The sequence below is a fragment of the Crotalus tigris genome, unplaced genomic scaffold (genome assembly GCF_016545835.1).
Source record: "Crotalus tigris isolate CLP2741 ecotype Arizona unplaced genomic scaffold, ASM1654583v1 scf7180000017735.2152567, whole genome shotgun sequence".
NCBI lineage: Eukaryota > Metazoa > Chordata > Lepidosauria > Squamata > Viperidae > Crotalus > Crotalus tigris.
In genome coordinates this window covers 1,181,518-1,198,132 of record NW_024096601.1, presented here as the reverse complement: position 1 = coordinate 1,198,132, position 16,615 = coordinate 1,181,518, and the positions used below count along the sequence as shown (strand labels likewise).

Here is a 16,615-nt window from a genome sequence, read left to right as displayed (position 1 = left end):
CAGGTTGAAAAATCCTGCTCTGAAGCGTGATTGCCTCAGAGGACACTTGATGCACAAACGCCAACCTTGCACAAACAGTGGAAGCCAGTGTTGATAAAGTGACGGATAATTTGCATGACGGCAACACTTGTGGGGTGCAGAGCTACCTCTCCCTCGCCCAGCACCCTTTATTTTCAGGAGGGGAGCCTAGCACAGATTTGCCTTGGTCATCCTGGATATTCCCCACTTCCTGGGATTTCCCAGTGGTCCCCCATCCCTGTTCAAGGCGAAGATTGCTTTCCAGGATCAGCGCAGAAACAAGTCACGTGTCTCCTCCCGGCTGAAGGAAACCCTCCCGCCGCCGCGCGCCTGCGCAGCCCCGCCGCCTGAAGCCCCGCCCTATTCCGCTTAGCAACCGGACGCGGTTGCTAGGGCAAGTTCGGGCCGGACGGGCCCCGGAAACACTTTTGTGACGCGCGCCTCGGGCCGGCTGGCGTCTCTCCGATAGGGCGCCGGCGGTTGTAGGGCGTGTCCGCGGGAAGCGCTTCCGGGGTGGCCCGCTCCCCCCCCCCCTTAGAGCGCTGAGCGAAGGAGGGGGCAGTGGCCCCGGGTTCGCGCCCCCTCCCAGCCGGGAGAAGCGGCTTTTCCTCGGGACGGTAGGAAGGCCGAGCGCCGGCCCGCCTCGTGCTGGCTTTCTGGCCGGGGGCGCCCGCCGTTAACTGTAGCCGACGGGAACGCTCGCGAGAGAGGGCGGGAAGGGGGTCGCTCCTCGCCCTGCGCTGCTGAGGGGGCGCCCCGCAGGCCCGGAGCTGAGGGGGGGGCACCCGAGTGGGGGGGCTCTTACCCTCCCCTCCCCCGCCTCGGGGGCGGAGACCTCCGGCCATGCGGGGCGTTTAAACGCCGCCCGGGCTGTCCCTCGCCTCCCCCCCCTCATTTTGGGTCGGGGGTCGCTCCTCTCCGAAGCGAGCCCCTTCCCCTCATTCTCCCCCCTCCCCAGGCCCGGCAGCCTCTCCGTGTGGCGGGCTCTTGCCTCGGCTGCGATCTGGGAAGGAGACAAAGGAAGGGAGAGGCAGGCGAAGCCCCCGCCCCAGCCCTTCTCGCGGCCCGGGCGCTGCACGTCTGAACGGACACGTGGAGAGCCCGCGGGGAGTCCGCGTGGGGAGGCTCGGACGAGCATCGCCTCCTTCCTCTCCCACTCCCGTCTGGGGAAACGGCTGCCCAGGCCTGTGGGATGCCTTCCCGTGGGTTGGCTCTGTGTGCGTGTGTGTGTGTGTGTGTGTGTGTGTAGGGTGGGGTGGGAAGGCGGGGGGGTCCTTGGGGGCCTCTGAGCTTGGCTGTTTTCTTGAAGACGTCTCCTTGTTCCTTAGCCTCGTTTGCAAATGCCCCCTCCCTTCTGGCACTGATGGCGATACCTAGTGGGGTCGTGAAAGGTCTGCCCGGGGAAAGGCCAGGGAAGCTCAAGAGAGCAGCAAGGACTCCTCCACGTGTCTATGGAGATTCTCACCTAGGCAGGTCAAGTATGTGGTCCCAAAGGTGCTTTTTCAGAAGGCAGACGGGCTTCCCTAGGTTTTTCCTTGAAGACGTTTTGCTTCCCACCCAAGAAGCTTCTCCGGTTCTTCTGAGGAAGCTCCTTGGATGAGAGGTGAAAGATCTTCCTCGAGGAAGGAAACGTGGTCCCAGTTGCCCTTGGAAAAAGCACCTTTGAGGCAGATCTGCGCCGTTCAACCCCGAACTATAAATTCCCTCTTCTGTTGGAAAAGAAAGTTTCTCTTGACTCTCCACATTGGTGTAGGAACCTGTTTTTGCCTGAGGTTTGAATTGCAACTTGGATAGGATAACTTTTAGCATGGGCTCCCTCTGGGACAAGCCAAAGTAAACCCTTTGTAAGGATGTAAGCACCAAAGGAACGTGGTTTTCTTTCTTTTTCTTTTTTTACTTTCGGGTTTCCTCTTTGCTTGTCTTCTTGATTGCCTTGTTTTTCTTTCAACCTGGATGACTCAGTGCTTAAAGTGCAGTGGGTTTATTACGGTCTGTAGCTGAAAAGGATGATCTTTTTTCCCCCGCAGTACTTCTCTCTGTTGGACGTAACTCTGACGAAATTCCTTTTTGACTTTTGGAGAGTTAGGTTTGTTTGGTAAATATCAATCTGGAGATCTTGCGTCCACAAATTAAAATGCTGCGTATGAGGATGTTGAAATAGGTATACTTCAAAAGATGGAAGTGAGAGGTACAGACTAAAATAAGGGGAATGTTAAGTATAGTTGACTTGGAAATAATTTCCCAAATCAAAGAAATATTATTGTGTGAAAGAATAAACACAGTTTTCGAAAGTGGAGCAAAGTATAGTAGTAATTTTTTTAAAAAAATCCTAGATTATACCTTTTGCTAGAAGTTCACATATGGAACACCACTTCTTTCTGTTTGGCAGAAAAAAAAATCTGCAACAGATAATTATTTTGACAGTCTGGTGTTATATGGACATATATGCCTTTGATTTTGGAGGAATGTGATTAAATGTTCTTAAAATTATGGAATACAATTTTATGAAACACCTTAGACTTATAAATGACGACAACAGAGATATTTATATAACTTCCTTTAAAAATACTTCTTGATAATAAATATTTATGGAGATTCTCAATCATTCAGGTCATGATTGTCCCAAAGTTGCGATTCAAAAGTCTACTGGGCTCTCTTGGTTTTTCCTTGAAAATGTTTCACCTCTTATCCAAGAAGCTTCTTCAGTTCTTTATAATATATTCACCACGACTATGGATTACAGCATGGTGTAGTCATATTCATTCAGTCAGTAAGCTGGGAATAAAAAGAGGAGAAATGTTGTTTATTAATCTCTGTTATTTAGGGGTTACTTAGGGCAGAGTAAAATCCAGTGGTGCTTAATTCTCTTTTCAGCCTTTTTGCACTATCAATTTCTCCTATAGCTACTTGTTTTCAGCTTCTCAATGCTGTTGCGTGGGCACAGCTATGTGCCACTTCCATGGCAACCATCTTCGGTTGTTGACTGTTCTTCAAAATCTGTTCAGATTAATTGAAAACATATATAATTGATATGTATTGATGAGTCGGTGGTTGCATTAGTTCATGGTATTTATTTAGTAATTCATTTGAAATGGATGCGTCTTAATACGCTCAGTTGGCTTTTTGATTTTAGAACCAAACTCTTAAATCAGGTTATAAACTCTGTTCTCCCCCCCCCATTAGTTTGATGTTTATATAAGTAATTCCACATATAACCCATCAGCAGTTTTGTATTCCTTGCTTACTGTAGTAGCATTAATTATCTGAATGTATTTCTGGCACTTTTTCTTTTTCTTTTGTGGCAGTTGCATTAGACAATACTATATCATGGGATACTCAACTGATTTTTTTTTTAAAAATAACTTTAATATTCATCCAGCATACATTTGAAATGTTAATATGATATAGGACAGAGTAAAAAATATTTAATTGGCATATCAGTCAAAATCTAATGAAAATGTTAAATATGTGGGTGGCATATTGCTGGTCCCAGTAATGAGTGATTTTCTATTTGTGATACTCAAAATATTGTCTCCTCTAAACAATCAAGCAGTGTCTAAAAATTGCTGTAATACAGAACGGATCTCAGATGTTCCTTAAAAACAAAAAACTTGAGTTTCTGCTTAGGTCTCAAATTTTGATATGTTTAATGCATCAGAATATTTAACTTCTTTTATTCCAAAACACCTCTTTTGTTTTAAGTCACACTTGACACCAAAAGATTAAACTGTTTTGCTTTCAAGGCAAATTTCTTATGAGAACCACACAGTTCAGATTTGGTTGAAGCTCAGTTTTCTCTCCCTTTTCATGCTGCTGGCTTGAATAGGAGTAGGGGGAGAAAATCGCTTCAACATAAAAAATATTAGCCGTTATAGGTAGTTATCTATATGTGCAGCTCAGATGTGTTATTTCTGGGGTATTTTTTACTTCACGTTTTTGTATACTTTATATATTTTATTTTGCCAGATGATTTACAGTCTTGCCCATTATTACTTACTATTTTAAAAGACAAAAGAAGAGGGCATTCTGGATTATTCAGGACAAAGGTGCCTTGCCTTCTTAATGGCCCACTACTTTTCCTGAACTCCTGTAAAGCTCATTGTGTTATCACAGCCACCTAAGTTCCATGAGGTTCTTACATTCTAGGGGGAGTGTAGTGACTCAGTGTCAGCCAGCCAGATTGGTTTCACCACAAACATGTAGTTGGAACAAACAATTTTGGGGGGTTGAACAAGCAAAATGCTTTTATGCCTTTCCTTTCCAGGCCAGGTAGGATCCTATCATTAGGTTACAAGTAAATCGCAAACCTGTAGTATCAGGGATCGGTAACTTCGACATAGTTTGTTTTGGCTGTCTAGCAAATGCAGGCGCCCTCAAATAATAGCTTTTTGTCTTAATCTTCCTGATATTTTTTTTTTTTTTGCGTCTAACAACTCTTTGAGTCATTTGCTTTTGATACATAAGAAGGACCCTATTTTGATTTACCTTCTTTCTTCCCAGATAGGATTTTGATCTTGCCCTTTTTGTACTTTCTCCCTCTGAAGGTAGCGTAAGGTTTTCCTCTACCTCGCTGAGGACTCAAGTGAAGTCATCCCCGGACCTTCCGCGACAGTGCCTGCACAGCCTGGATATGATGCCAAAAGATCTCCAAAGTATTTTATAGTTTGACCCAATGATTCTTCTGGATCTATATTTCTCTCTTCAAGAATAAGTGCAAAGACCAAATCTTACTTAACTACCAGATATTTTTTATTGCAAGATCATGGACCATATTACTAGGGAGAAAGATGAAAGGCGAACAGGGAAAGCAAATCCAGGAAGAAGCACGCATAGTTCTCGAGCATCAAGTTCCACTTCGGCGGCTGGAGTGCTCATGGTCGGGCCCAATTTTAGGGTTGGCAAGAAGATCGGCTGCGGCAATTTTGGGGAGCTCAGGCTAGGTAAGAGCAATGCAGGTTCAGGAGCTTCCAGTTCTGGCTAGCAGCTGGTCCCTGTCTTACGAACACAACTGAGCGCCAAATTTTTGTTGCTAAGTGAGACATTTGTTAAGCAACTTTAGATCCACTGCAGTTGTAACAGGGTAGTTAAGTGAATCTGGCTTCCCCATGGACTCTGCTTGTTAGAAGGTCACAAGAGGGGAATCACATGATCCTGGGACACTGTGACCGTTGTCAATGTGAGTCCGTTGCCCAGCGACTGAATTTTGATCACGTGACCACGGGGATGCTGCAACGGCCGTAAATGTGAAAAACAGTCATGTCACTTTTTTTTTTACTGCCGTTGTAACTTCACTAAATGAACTGTTATAAGTTGAGGACTACCTGTAATGTGATTATTTAGAATCGGGGTCCCCAACCCGTGGGCTGTGGCCCACTAGGCTATGGGAGAAGCTGGCCAGTGCATGCATGTGTGTGCGTGCACTCACACCGACTCGCACTGCAGCCTCGTGAAAATGGGTCACCCACACGGCCTAACGGGACGCCGTGCAGCAAAATGGGATGGGGCTTGAGAGTGTCACATGGGCCTTAGTGTCACCTTGTTTGCATCACGCTTGCGCTAGTGTGGTCCCGTTTGTGCATGCACGTGTGTAAAATACTCTCCCCTTTTTTTCCCTCTGCTCCACCAACCGAGAAAGGTCGGGGACCCCTGATTTAGAAAATATTGCCAGGGGGAATGCATCTCATATTTATACAAAGGTAGTCCTCGAGGTACGAGCCAACGGGGACCAGAATTTCCATTGCTAAGCAGGGCAGTCGTTATATGAGTCATGCCTCATTTTACAATCTTTTTGCCACGGTTAAGAGACCATGTGAATCCGATTTATCCCATTGACTTTGCTTGTCAGAAGCTGGCTGGGAAGGCTGCAGATGGGGATCACGTGACCCTGGGAATGCTGCAGCCCTCATAAATGCATGCCGGTTGCCAAATACCCAAATTTTGATCACATGACTCTAGGGCTGCTATGGTCATAAGTGCAAGGATGCATTATAAATAACTTTTCCTAGCGCTGTTGTAACTGAGTGATCCTAAACACATTAGGGTCCAAGACTACCTGTACATATAAAACACGGCTCATAGCAACATTTTCCTTCACCTTTTGCTAAAATGCATACAGGCATCATATAATACATACGTGTAACACAGGTTTCTGACTTCCTGTTTGTTAGTGAACTTTGGTTTAGAATTCTTGACATTAACTGGGACTTTTGTTGCTTGGATGACACCTCTACTGGTAAAGTTTTTTTGAAGAATAATTCTTTCCTGTATATATTTACTTTCCAAAATACATAGAATAAATTTTAAAGATTGAATAATTAATCTCAGAAGATGGATGATTGAGGATCACGTGAATTGTAAACAAAAGTTGATACTAGAAAAAAATAAGCTATTGAACCTTTTTAAAAAATTTTAGAAAACCCTAACAGATAAAAATAACAATTTGTATGTCCTGTTTGGTATTTGAAACACATTTCTCTTTCCCTTGCAGGCAAAAATCTTTACACAAATGAATATGTAGCAATCAAGCTGGTGAGTAGTTTTGTGGTTTTTAAAAATTTCTGCATAGTGAAGGTTAACCAACAAGACAATTTTTTGTAGCATCCAGCCACATTTATACAGCCATCCGTCTCTGAAATTTGACTGAGTGGCAGAAAATAAAACTTTACAATAGAAAGGTCTTGCTTTGAATGGCTCTGTGTGTGTGTGTGTGTATTTCAAACTGGAAAACAAATTTGCAAAATTGATTGAATGTATTCCTGCTCCTACATTGTAATTTAGTGAAACAATCCACCATTAAAAAAAATCAGTCTGTTTCATTGTTTTGTGTTTTATAGGAACCATTAAAATCTCGTGCCCCACAACTGCACTTAGAGTATAGATTTTATAAACACCTCGGCTCATCAGGTGAGACCTCTTTCTCCTAAGGGTTAAAATAAATTGTGGCAAAGGGGTGGGATGAAACTGGGACTCACCCAAGCATGTATTTGAAAACCACAAATATCCTAGATATCAGAGGTGCAGTTTTTAGCAGTGATAAATGTAGTGCATATCATCAGATGCAAGACAGGAGCCAAAGTAACATTTGCTGTACCCCAAAAATCTTCACCGTTGCATTTTTAAAGTAATATCTCTCCACATCGCATTTATCAATTGATTTGAAACCTGGTGGTACCTTTGAAAAGTAGCTGGTGATTTGATTCAGTTTGTCCTAAATGGAAAAAAAAAGAGTAACCTATCTTGGAGGCTATCTATCTAGCTCAGGGGTAGGCAGTTTTGGCTCTTTTATGACTCGTGGACTTCAACTCCCAGAATTCCTGAGCCAGTATAGCTGGCTCAGAAATTCTGGGAGTTGAAGTCCACGAGTCATAAAAGAGCCAAGATTGTCTACTCCTGAGCTAGCTCTATAAGCCATCATCAAATTTAATGAATTGAATTCTGCCCGTGACATAACTGTGGTCAAGAATGACTGCACTGGCATAGGTCTAATTCAAAATTTGGGGTTCCCCATCTCTTTTGAAAAGGAAAGACCAAATGAAATCTGGGATATATTTTTCTAGAACTTTTATTTGGGTGGCCCACACCAAAGCTGTGGTTTTGAGGGGTTTTTTTTGTGTGTAGTTATTATTATTATTTTTTTGTATTTGTTTCAGTTGAAGGCTTCCCACAGGTATTTTATTATGGTCCATGTGGAAAATACAACGCCATGGTCCTGGAGCTCCTTGGTCCAAGCTTGGAAGATTTGTTTGACCTCTGTGATAGAACGTTCACTCTGAAGACTGTCTTAATGATAGCAATTCAGCTGGTGAGTAAAGGAACAACTTCACGGTTGTGTAAACATCCTCCCTTCTTCCAACCCAAAGTATTTCCAATTACAGCACGTATAGAAATAGTTCCAGTTACAGCCTCTTTTTTTGGCTCTTCTTATGGAAACTTTCCTTTATAAGTTTAATTTTGGCTTTATTTAACTAGCATTGAATCAGCAAAGAGTTTCCAAAATGGAGCTCAAGCACATAAGAGAGCACTAACTAAGCTAAGCTACTAGTTTGAGTACAGGTGTTTTGTGGCTAAGATTTGTGGCTGCATCAAATGAGTATTATGAACAGAAATAAGATTATGGGCAATGGCTTTCAAACTGTTTACTGGGGACTGTTAGATAGTTTGGGGTATGTTGTGGTCTTTTCTTGGTTCATTTGGTGTAACAGTATAGGACAGGGGTGTCAAACTGCCGGCCCGCAACTGGCCCGATACGTTGTGTGACATCACGTGACGTTGCGAGTTTGACATGTTTGGTATAGGACAATAATTTAATCCAGCATCTTTAATGAACAAAATGCGCAAGCCAGAACAATTTCTTTGTGTTCTTTACAAGGTAGCTTCTTAAACTGATTATGATCTACTTGCTTATATTTTCCATTTCCTTTAGCTAAATCAGTGGTTCTCAACCTTTTTAATGCCGTGACCCCCAACCGGTCGTAAGTCGAGGACTACCCAAATGGTGCAGCACCGTTTGCAGAATGGGACTTTTGGCGGGCTCAGCAGGGCAGAGACAGCCTGGACAATTCCTATTGGCTTTTGAAAGCCAATAGAATTAGACTCTATTCAAGAGAGTCTATTCTATTGGCTTTCAAAAGCCAATAGAATAAAAGGGAGTAGCACAGCTAAGGAAAAGGGGGAAAAAATGGCGGACTGCATTGTTTGGCGACCCCCGTGAAATGGTCGTTCGACCCCAAATGGGGTCCCGACCCACAGGTTGAGAACCACTGAGCTAAATAAAGGAATGCATTTTCACTGTGGCAAAAAAAGCATCTTGGTATATATAGCTAGTAGGTATTTTCGTAACTAGTGAACCTGTTCATGCGAACTTTAATTCAAAATCCTAGTCCTGAACACTTAGCAAAGGATTTTTAAGAGATCTAAGAGATCAGAGATCTAGAATAACTTACAGTTGCGCCTTTTTATAGATTACTCGAATGGAATTTGTGCACTCAAAGAATCTCATTTATCGAGATGTCAAGCCAGAGAATTTTCTCATTGGCCGGCAAGGAAGTAAGAAAGAACACGTCATCCACATAATAGACTTTGGATTGGCCAAGGAGTATATTGATCCTGAAACACAAAAACATATACCTTACAGAGAACACAAGAGCCTTACTGGAACAGCAAGATATATGTCCATTAATACACATCTGGGCAAAGGTTTGTTTGGTATAATATGCTGCATTAACTGATAGTTTTCTGGGCTGTTTATATCACGCAAACATGTTTGGGAGCTGTTAATTTTCGTATTGTGACTCTCTTTAAAATTAGATAGCAATATGACTTCGGCATGCGTGCAATAAGTATGACTTCAGAGAAGTTTACATTACTAATACATGTCCTTGCATAGCTGTTTATCAGTTGGGATTGAGTTAGTGAGCCAGCATTTTCAGAATTGTTGTCTAATAGGAAATGGGAATTACTAGTGCTGTTATTCAATTTTTCCTTATTCGTCTCCTTCTGCAAGCAAAATAAACCACAGTAGCTTCTTCTGCCATTATTCATTGTGACACATGAACTGAAATATTGTGCTTTTCCACACATTAGGAATAAAAACAAAACAAGGATAAATCAGGCTTTTAAACCTATTTATATTAAGAGAGCAATAAGTCAGGTGTACACATTACCAACAAAAGTGCGTATAGTCCAGGCCATGGTTTTCCCAGTTGCAATGTATGGCTGTGAAAGTTGGACCATAAGAAAGGCTGAGCGCAAAAGAATTGAGGCCTTTGAATTATGGTGCTGGAGAAGACTCCTGCGAGTCCCTTGGACTGCAAGGCGTTCAAACCGGTCAGTCCTAGAAGAGATCAACCCTGACTGCTCTTTAGAAGGCCAGATCCTGAAGTTGAAACTCAAATACTTTGGCCACCTAATGAGAAGGAAGGACTCACTGGAAAAGGGCCTAATGCTGGGAAAGATTGAGGGCAATAGAAGAAGGGGACGACAATGGAGTCACTGAAGCAGTAGGTGTGAACTTAAATGGATTCCAGAAGATGGTAGAGGACAGGAAGACCTGGAGGAACGTTGTCCATGGGGTCGCGATGGGTCGGACACGACTTCGCAATTAACAACAACACACATTACCCAATAAAATAAATAAATCTGAGCAAAAGTCAGAAATAATGATAGTGCCAAACATCTGGAGAACTCCAGATTGTCCAGCTTAGTTTTAACACAGATGTGTTCCATTTGAACGTGAGAATGGCTGTCTAGAGAATATGAAAAATAATTCTGTTGTACATATAGAACAAACCTTTACTAAATCAGTAATTTCTCAGGCTCCTTGCTTACGTGTCTGCATATGTATGTCTTCTCACTGGAGTTAAGTTAATTACTAGGAATGTAATTACTAGCGTAATATGATTAAGATGTTAGAGCAGTGTTCTGTTTTCTTCCATGTTTTAGAACAGAGTCGACGAGATGACTTGGAAGCGCTTGGACACATGTTCATGTATTTCCTTCGAGGCAGTTTACCCTGGCAAGGCCTTAAGGTAGATGCTAAAATGTGTGCTTAATCAGTTGGGTTTTGGCAGATGTGTTAATTATGTGCCTCTTCTGACAATTTATTTTTATTTTCATCCTTTGGAAAGAACCTCTCACTGTTAACATCCAGGTTTTGCCCCACCTAATTTGATTTATTAGATTTGTTAGGCCATTCTAGAAAACGCTGGGTGGCTTACAAAATCCCAGAAAAGTAAAACAAACAAACAAACAAACCCCCCCACAAACCTCCCACAATTATGAATGATCGTAATTTTCCCAGCAAGTTAAAAGGAAAGATAGTGTACAGAAATTGGACCGATTTTATTTTATTTTGCGGATTTCTTTTTTTTTTAGTGTTGGTGTTAAAAACAAAACTTACTGAGTTATGGTGCAAATAAAGACGTATCAGATGACATGCAAGGACTTAGTTAAAGATTGTTCCTCTGGTTGCTTCATCTGACCTTCTCTCCAGGACCACATTCTACCTATTACGACCCACTAATAGTTTTTAAAATTAGAATCTCTGCATTTCACAGGCTGATACACTGAAAGAGCGATATCAGAAGATTGGGGACACAAAGAGGAATACTCCGATTGATGTTCTCTGTGAGAACTTCCCAGGTAAGTTTCAGTTCTGGTGGCTTATCGTTTCTGTAAATTACTCCTTGAAATAAGAACTATCAAGACAGTGATTTTTAGAAAGTAGCTAGTATCGAAAAATATGCTAGTATAAAAAATATGCGCATACCTGGAAACCATAGTTTAATACACGACTATCTTCAGAGTTGGCCACAGATTTCAATTACACTTTAAAATCCGACTTTTTCTTGAACCTGTATGAATAATTACTTTCAAACTCCTGACATCTCAAATGCTTATATTAACTAGGCAGATCTTATCAAGGTTTATCAGGTTTGTGACCACTTGACACATGTTGCAATCCACTTCCCGTTGGATAAAATGTTTTTGCAGTTGGCTTACAGCCACACACCTAGGTGTTTCCGTCCTCTGCAGGCTGCAGTGAATAGTTTGTGCTGCCTAGGCTAAAAGTAGCAGATTTGATATGCTGGCTGGGGGATTCTGGGAGCTGAAGTATACAAGTCTTAAAAGTTGCCAGAGTTGGACACCCCAAGTATAGATGATAGACTTGGATTAAAATACATAGCAAGTTCCAGGTGAAGTGCTCAAAGCCTATTTTCCTTGGAGCAAACAGATGAAAGGCATTCTTGATGCTTCTCTTAGATATTTTTATAGCTTCTGGTTCTATCAACCTTTGTGCCAATGGCCAGGATGGACCCTGAAAAACGTAGTTGGTGTAATTCCAGTCTATCCTCCATGTTCAGTTCTGTATCTGCCAGAAGATAGCTTCTTGATCACCGAATTTGAAACTGCGTGTTGAAACTGCTTTCTAAAATTGGAAACTTAAGACTGTAGTGCTTGAGACTCTCTTATCTAACCAAGGAGAAGAAAGAAGAGATCTGAATGTGTGTAGCAAACAGTGATTAAATGAGGGAGGGTCCCTCTGAAACATCTTTAGAATGTGAAGTTCTATCAGCTTACTTCAGTTCTTTCAGAGATGACGTAACCCCTGGCAGAGCCTTGCCTATCTCTGCTCTGAATCACCTGGTCTTTTTTATGACTTGGACTTTCTGTTGAGTTCAGCTCTTTCAGTCTCAGCTCAACAGCCCTTCAGTGTAATAAATTCACAATATATGTAGGTTATAATTTGCATCCCAGCAGCACTCAGGCTATTTAAAGCAAGCAGACTGCATCGCCTTCTTTATCAGCCCTGCGTGTGTGAGTGTGAAGATACACCTGCATTAAAATCCATTAAGTCTATAAATTTCTGCTTCAGCTTGAGTTTTTGAAGTGACTGTTAGCTACGTATTTGATCTTTATACCCACCAGCGCGTTTGAACAGTTCGGAGAACGATATGAATAAAAGCCATCTCTCCAGAGTGGGTGCCTACTAATTGTTTTTGCCAGTTAGTCCTTTTTCCTAAGTCTGCAAATATTTCAGTTATGTACTTAAGGAAGCCCTTTTAGAGAACCGTGGCTTGGTCGCCCATCCAGGCCACAGATTTGTTGATCTCACCTGCCTCTGTAAACTGATAATTTAGGGGGTTTAATCTGACCAGGAGGTAACGCTGAAATGTATTCTGCTTCTACTTCTTTCTGAACAGATTGTCTGATGTTGCTTCTTCCTAATTCCCTTTAACAGAGGAGATGGCCGCTTACCTTCGTTACGTCAGACGACTAGACTTCTTCGAGCGACCCGACTACGATTACCTGCGAACGATTTTCACAGAATTATTTGAAAAGAGGGGATTCGCCTTCGATTATGCCTACGACTGGGTTGGCAGACCAATTGTGAGTTGCAATCCTGTGGCATCTGCTGTATCTTATTTATTTATTTATTTATTTATTTATTTATTTATTTATTTATTTATTTATGAGACTTATATACCGCTTTAAGTGCAAGCACTCTCTAAGCGGTGTACACCAGTAAGCAATGTATATATATATTTACATTGCCCCCAACAATCTGGGTCCTCATTTTACCTACCCCGGAAGGATGGAAGGCTGAGTCAACCTTGAGCCGGTGAGATTTGAACCGCTGACCTGCTGAACACAGTCAGCTAAAGTGGCCTGCAGTACTGCACTCTAAGTGCTGTGCCACCTCGGCTCTTCCAGAAGTTTCTCTTTAAAAGCCAGTTGGGCAGAGCGTCATGGTCTCGTTTATTTGGAAAGCAAGATCAAGACTACCTGTACAGGTGGTCCTCAACTTAACAATTCATTTAGTGAGCGTTCGAAGTTACAACAACACTGAATAAAGTGACTTATGTCCGTTTTTCACAATTACACGCCTTGCAGCATCCCCGTGATCACGTGATCAGAATTCAGGTGCTTGCCAACTGACTCGTATTTATGACGGTCGCAGTGTCCCAGAGTCACACAATCCCCATTTGCGACCGTCAGACAAACAGCCAATGGGGAAAGCCAGATTTGCTTAACAACCAGGTTACTAACTTATCAACTGCAGCCATTCCTTTAACAACTGTGGCAAGAAAGGGGCAAATGGGGCAAAATTCATGTAAGAAACATCTCACTTAATGACTGAAATTGTGGTCGTAAGTCGAGGACTTCCTGTGTTTTGTCAGGAACTTTCCAGCAAACCTAGGTGTTCATACTTCTATTTTTCTTTTCAGAAGGTTTCCCCCCCCCCTTTTGAATGGGGGAAGTGTTACGTTGTTTTGTTTTGATTGAATGGGATTCACACTCCATGTCTTATGTTTTATTTTCCAGCCCACTCCGGTGGGACCCATGCATGTGGAATCAGGACCCTCCGTGATCAGAGATCCCCATTTACATCGGGATCGATCCTCAGTACAGCCTTACCGAAATCAGGTTGGTTCACCTTATGCCTTAGTGCTTTAAAATGTGCCTCCTTATTTCCAGTCTGTTGTTAATTCCCAGAAGGACACCTAGAAAAGCCAGGGCTGTCATTGGCCTTATTAATGCCGCTCTTCGTTTTTGTCTAGCAAGCTTTCTCTTAACAACTCTGCTGGGGCTGCTTTTGGGAGGGGGTGTGTGGATATGTCTTTAAAAGAAGAGTAGAAAATACTCAGGTCCCCGATGCTAGTTGGAAGAAATGACAGCCTGAGAATGGAGAGCAGCAGAATTGCTAGCTCACCTTTGGTTTCAAAATCTACTTGAGTGCATTATTGTGAGAATGATGATGGGCCTTTTGAAGTGGCTTTCCCTCTACAGCAGTGTTTCTCAACCTTGACCATTTTAAGGCATGTGGACTTCAACTCCCAGAATTCCACAGCCAGCATTGCTGGCTGTGGAATTCTGGGAGTTGAAGTCCACATGCCTTAAAAGGGTCAAGGTTGAGAACCACTGCTCTACAGGCTGAAATGCAGGGCCCATTCATTCATTGCGCCCTCATTGTTTGTTTTTACTTCCTTGATATGCAGTAAAGAATCAAGATCGCAAGAGAAATAAAATCAATAAATATTCGAACTACGCCAGCAACAGGGTTTAGAAATAACTGACAATCAGTTGACAGAAGCAGTGACATAATAAACAAACTAAGCTCTTTCTAAATACCAATACATTTATAAAACATACCTCTCAGATCTGCAGACTTTTAAAAAGAGACTAGATTAGCTGTGACTCCTTGGATCATCTTTTCTGAGATATTTCCTTACCTTCATTCTTCAGGGCCTTCCACAACGGCAGAGCTTCCAATGTTCTTAAAAAGTGCTTAAAAATCCAGGGAGCTTTTCAGAGATGTCACTGCCTTGAAAGTAGCCCACACGGAACTGTCTAGCACAGTCAAACCCCAGCAGCTGACCCCAGGACATATTTTGTGACTTTTTCTATTACGTCTTAAAATTCTTTGCAATAATTTTTATGACCTAAAATATTTTCCTAAGCCAAATTTCAATTCCAAGAGCATCCTAAAATCCTGGATTTTGGATGCATTCTGTTAGCCCATTTGAGGTACCTTGGTTGAAAAAAAAAATTGCGTTACGATGCAGCATTTCGTCCAGCTACAGACACGAGTGTTGTACTAGTACAAGTAGTCCTTGACTTACAAGTGTGTTTAGTGACCGTTCCGAGTTACAACGGCACTGGAAAAAAGTGACTTGTGACCAGTTTTCACACTTAACGACCAGTTTTCATGTGGCCCACAATTCAGACGCTTTGGCGATTGACTCCTATTTATGATGGCTGCAGTGTCCTGGGGTCACGTGATTCCCCTTTTGCGACCTTTTGACAAAGCAAAGTCAGTGGGGAAGCCAGATTCACTTAACCACCGTGTGACTAATTTAACGACTGCAGTGACTCCCTTCAAGATAAGAGAATAAAATAGGGCAAAACTCGCTTAACAGATGTTTCACTTAGCAACATAAATTTTGGGCTGGGCTGTGGTCGTAAGCCGAGGACTACCCTGTATATAGATTTCTTTTCTGATTTTAACCTCAGGGAATGCACTTCTGCCTTGACTGCCTTGTGCCTTTCGGCAGCCTTGTCCAAGGGAATATTTGATGCCTGAAGTGCTTTGCTTCCCTGTCCTTGAGCTTTTTCACATGCTTGCTTGGTTCCGTTTCACCTTTTTTGCCTTCCCTCTTTGCTCTCTTTGCTTTCCTGCATGCTGATACCTGGGCAGCCTATGTCCGAGCGCAGAGGAGAGTGGGAAATTCCAGCAGTCCGGCAGGCCAATACTTTGTTTCTGACCTCTCACTTGGCTACCGACCGGCATGGGGGATCTGTCCAGGTATTGCTTATTTTTTTTTTCCTCTCCCGCACAGCTTTTTGGCCATCGCTCCTTGGGCATGTGCAGGGTCCCCTCCGCCTTTTAGCTGCACCGTTTGGCTTCTGCTAGAACAGTGGTTCTCAACCTTTTTAATGCCGCGACCCCCAACCGGTCGTAAGTCGAGGACTACTCAACTGGTGCAGCACCGTTTGCAGAATGGGACTTTTGGCGGGCTCAGCAGGGCAGAGACAGCCTGGACAATTCCTATTGGCTTTTGAAAGCCAATAGAATTAGACTCTATTCAAGAGAGTCTATTCCATTGGCTTTCAAAAGCCAATAGAATAAAAGGGAGTAGCACAGCTAAGGAAAGGGGGGAAAAAATGGCGGACTGCGTTGTTTGGCGACCCCCGTGAAATGGTCGTTCGACCCCAAATGGGGTCCCGACCCACAGGTTGAGAACCACTGTGCTAGAATGATGAGGGTGGGTGGGCATGGCATCAGAAGTGTGTGAATGCCAAAAGACTGAGAACTTAAGTGCGATGTGTCAAGGTTCCGACTCATGAAACAGTTCAAAGAACGTCCAGGCATTGTTTATCCTAAAAAGTCTTTAATTGTGTAACAGAGTGTGGGCACAGCATGGAGGATGCCAAGATCTGAATTCCCCTCCTCTGAGAACATAGTATTCCAGTCTAATTCCCTTCTCTTTTTTGCAGTCATAAATCACTTTCTCCAATTCATTGTTTCCCTTCCCTTCTATCTTAAAACTAATCCCCACACACATTCTTTCGCCTCCCCTCCCAGCATCATCTAATT

At 42.8% G+C, this 16,615-nt stretch overlaps 1 protein-coding gene across 9 annotated transcripts in view; it reads left to right on the top strand.

Moving 5' to 3' along the window:
• The first annotated feature begins 514 nt into the window (after positions 1-514).
• CSNK1G1 (casein kinase 1 gamma 1) overlaps positions 515-16,615 on the top strand; it is a 32,874-nt gene continuing 16,773 nt past the window's right edge. For 4 of the 9 annotated variants that reach the window (XM_039339524.1, XM_039339520.1, XM_039339525.1 and 1 more), the window contains exons 1-11: positions 515-635; positions 4,563-4,958; positions 6,506-6,546; positions 6,852-6,921; positions 7,668-7,819; positions 8,979-9,213; positions 10,459-10,544; positions 11,073-11,157; positions 12,758-12,906; positions 13,843-13,944; positions 15,716-15,823. In XM_039339524.1, coding sequence (XP_039195458.1) covers positions 4,781-4,958; positions 6,506-6,546; positions 6,852-6,921; positions 7,668-7,819; positions 8,979-9,213; positions 10,459-10,544; positions 11,073-11,157; positions 12,758-12,906; positions 13,843-13,944; positions 15,716-15,823 — 1,206 coding nt within the window. In that variant the 5' untranslated portion in view covers positions 515-635; positions 4,563-4,780. Of the gene's footprint in view, positions 636-710; positions 1,221-1,536; positions 4,288-4,562; positions 4,959-6,505; positions 6,547-6,851; positions 6,922-7,667; positions 7,820-8,978; positions 9,214-10,458; positions 10,545-11,072; positions 11,158-12,757; positions 12,907-13,842; positions 13,945-15,715; positions 15,824-16,615 lie in introns of those variants that run through there. The other 5 variants (XM_039339527.1, XM_039339528.1, XM_039339529.1 and 2 more) reach the window with 3 other exon arrangements.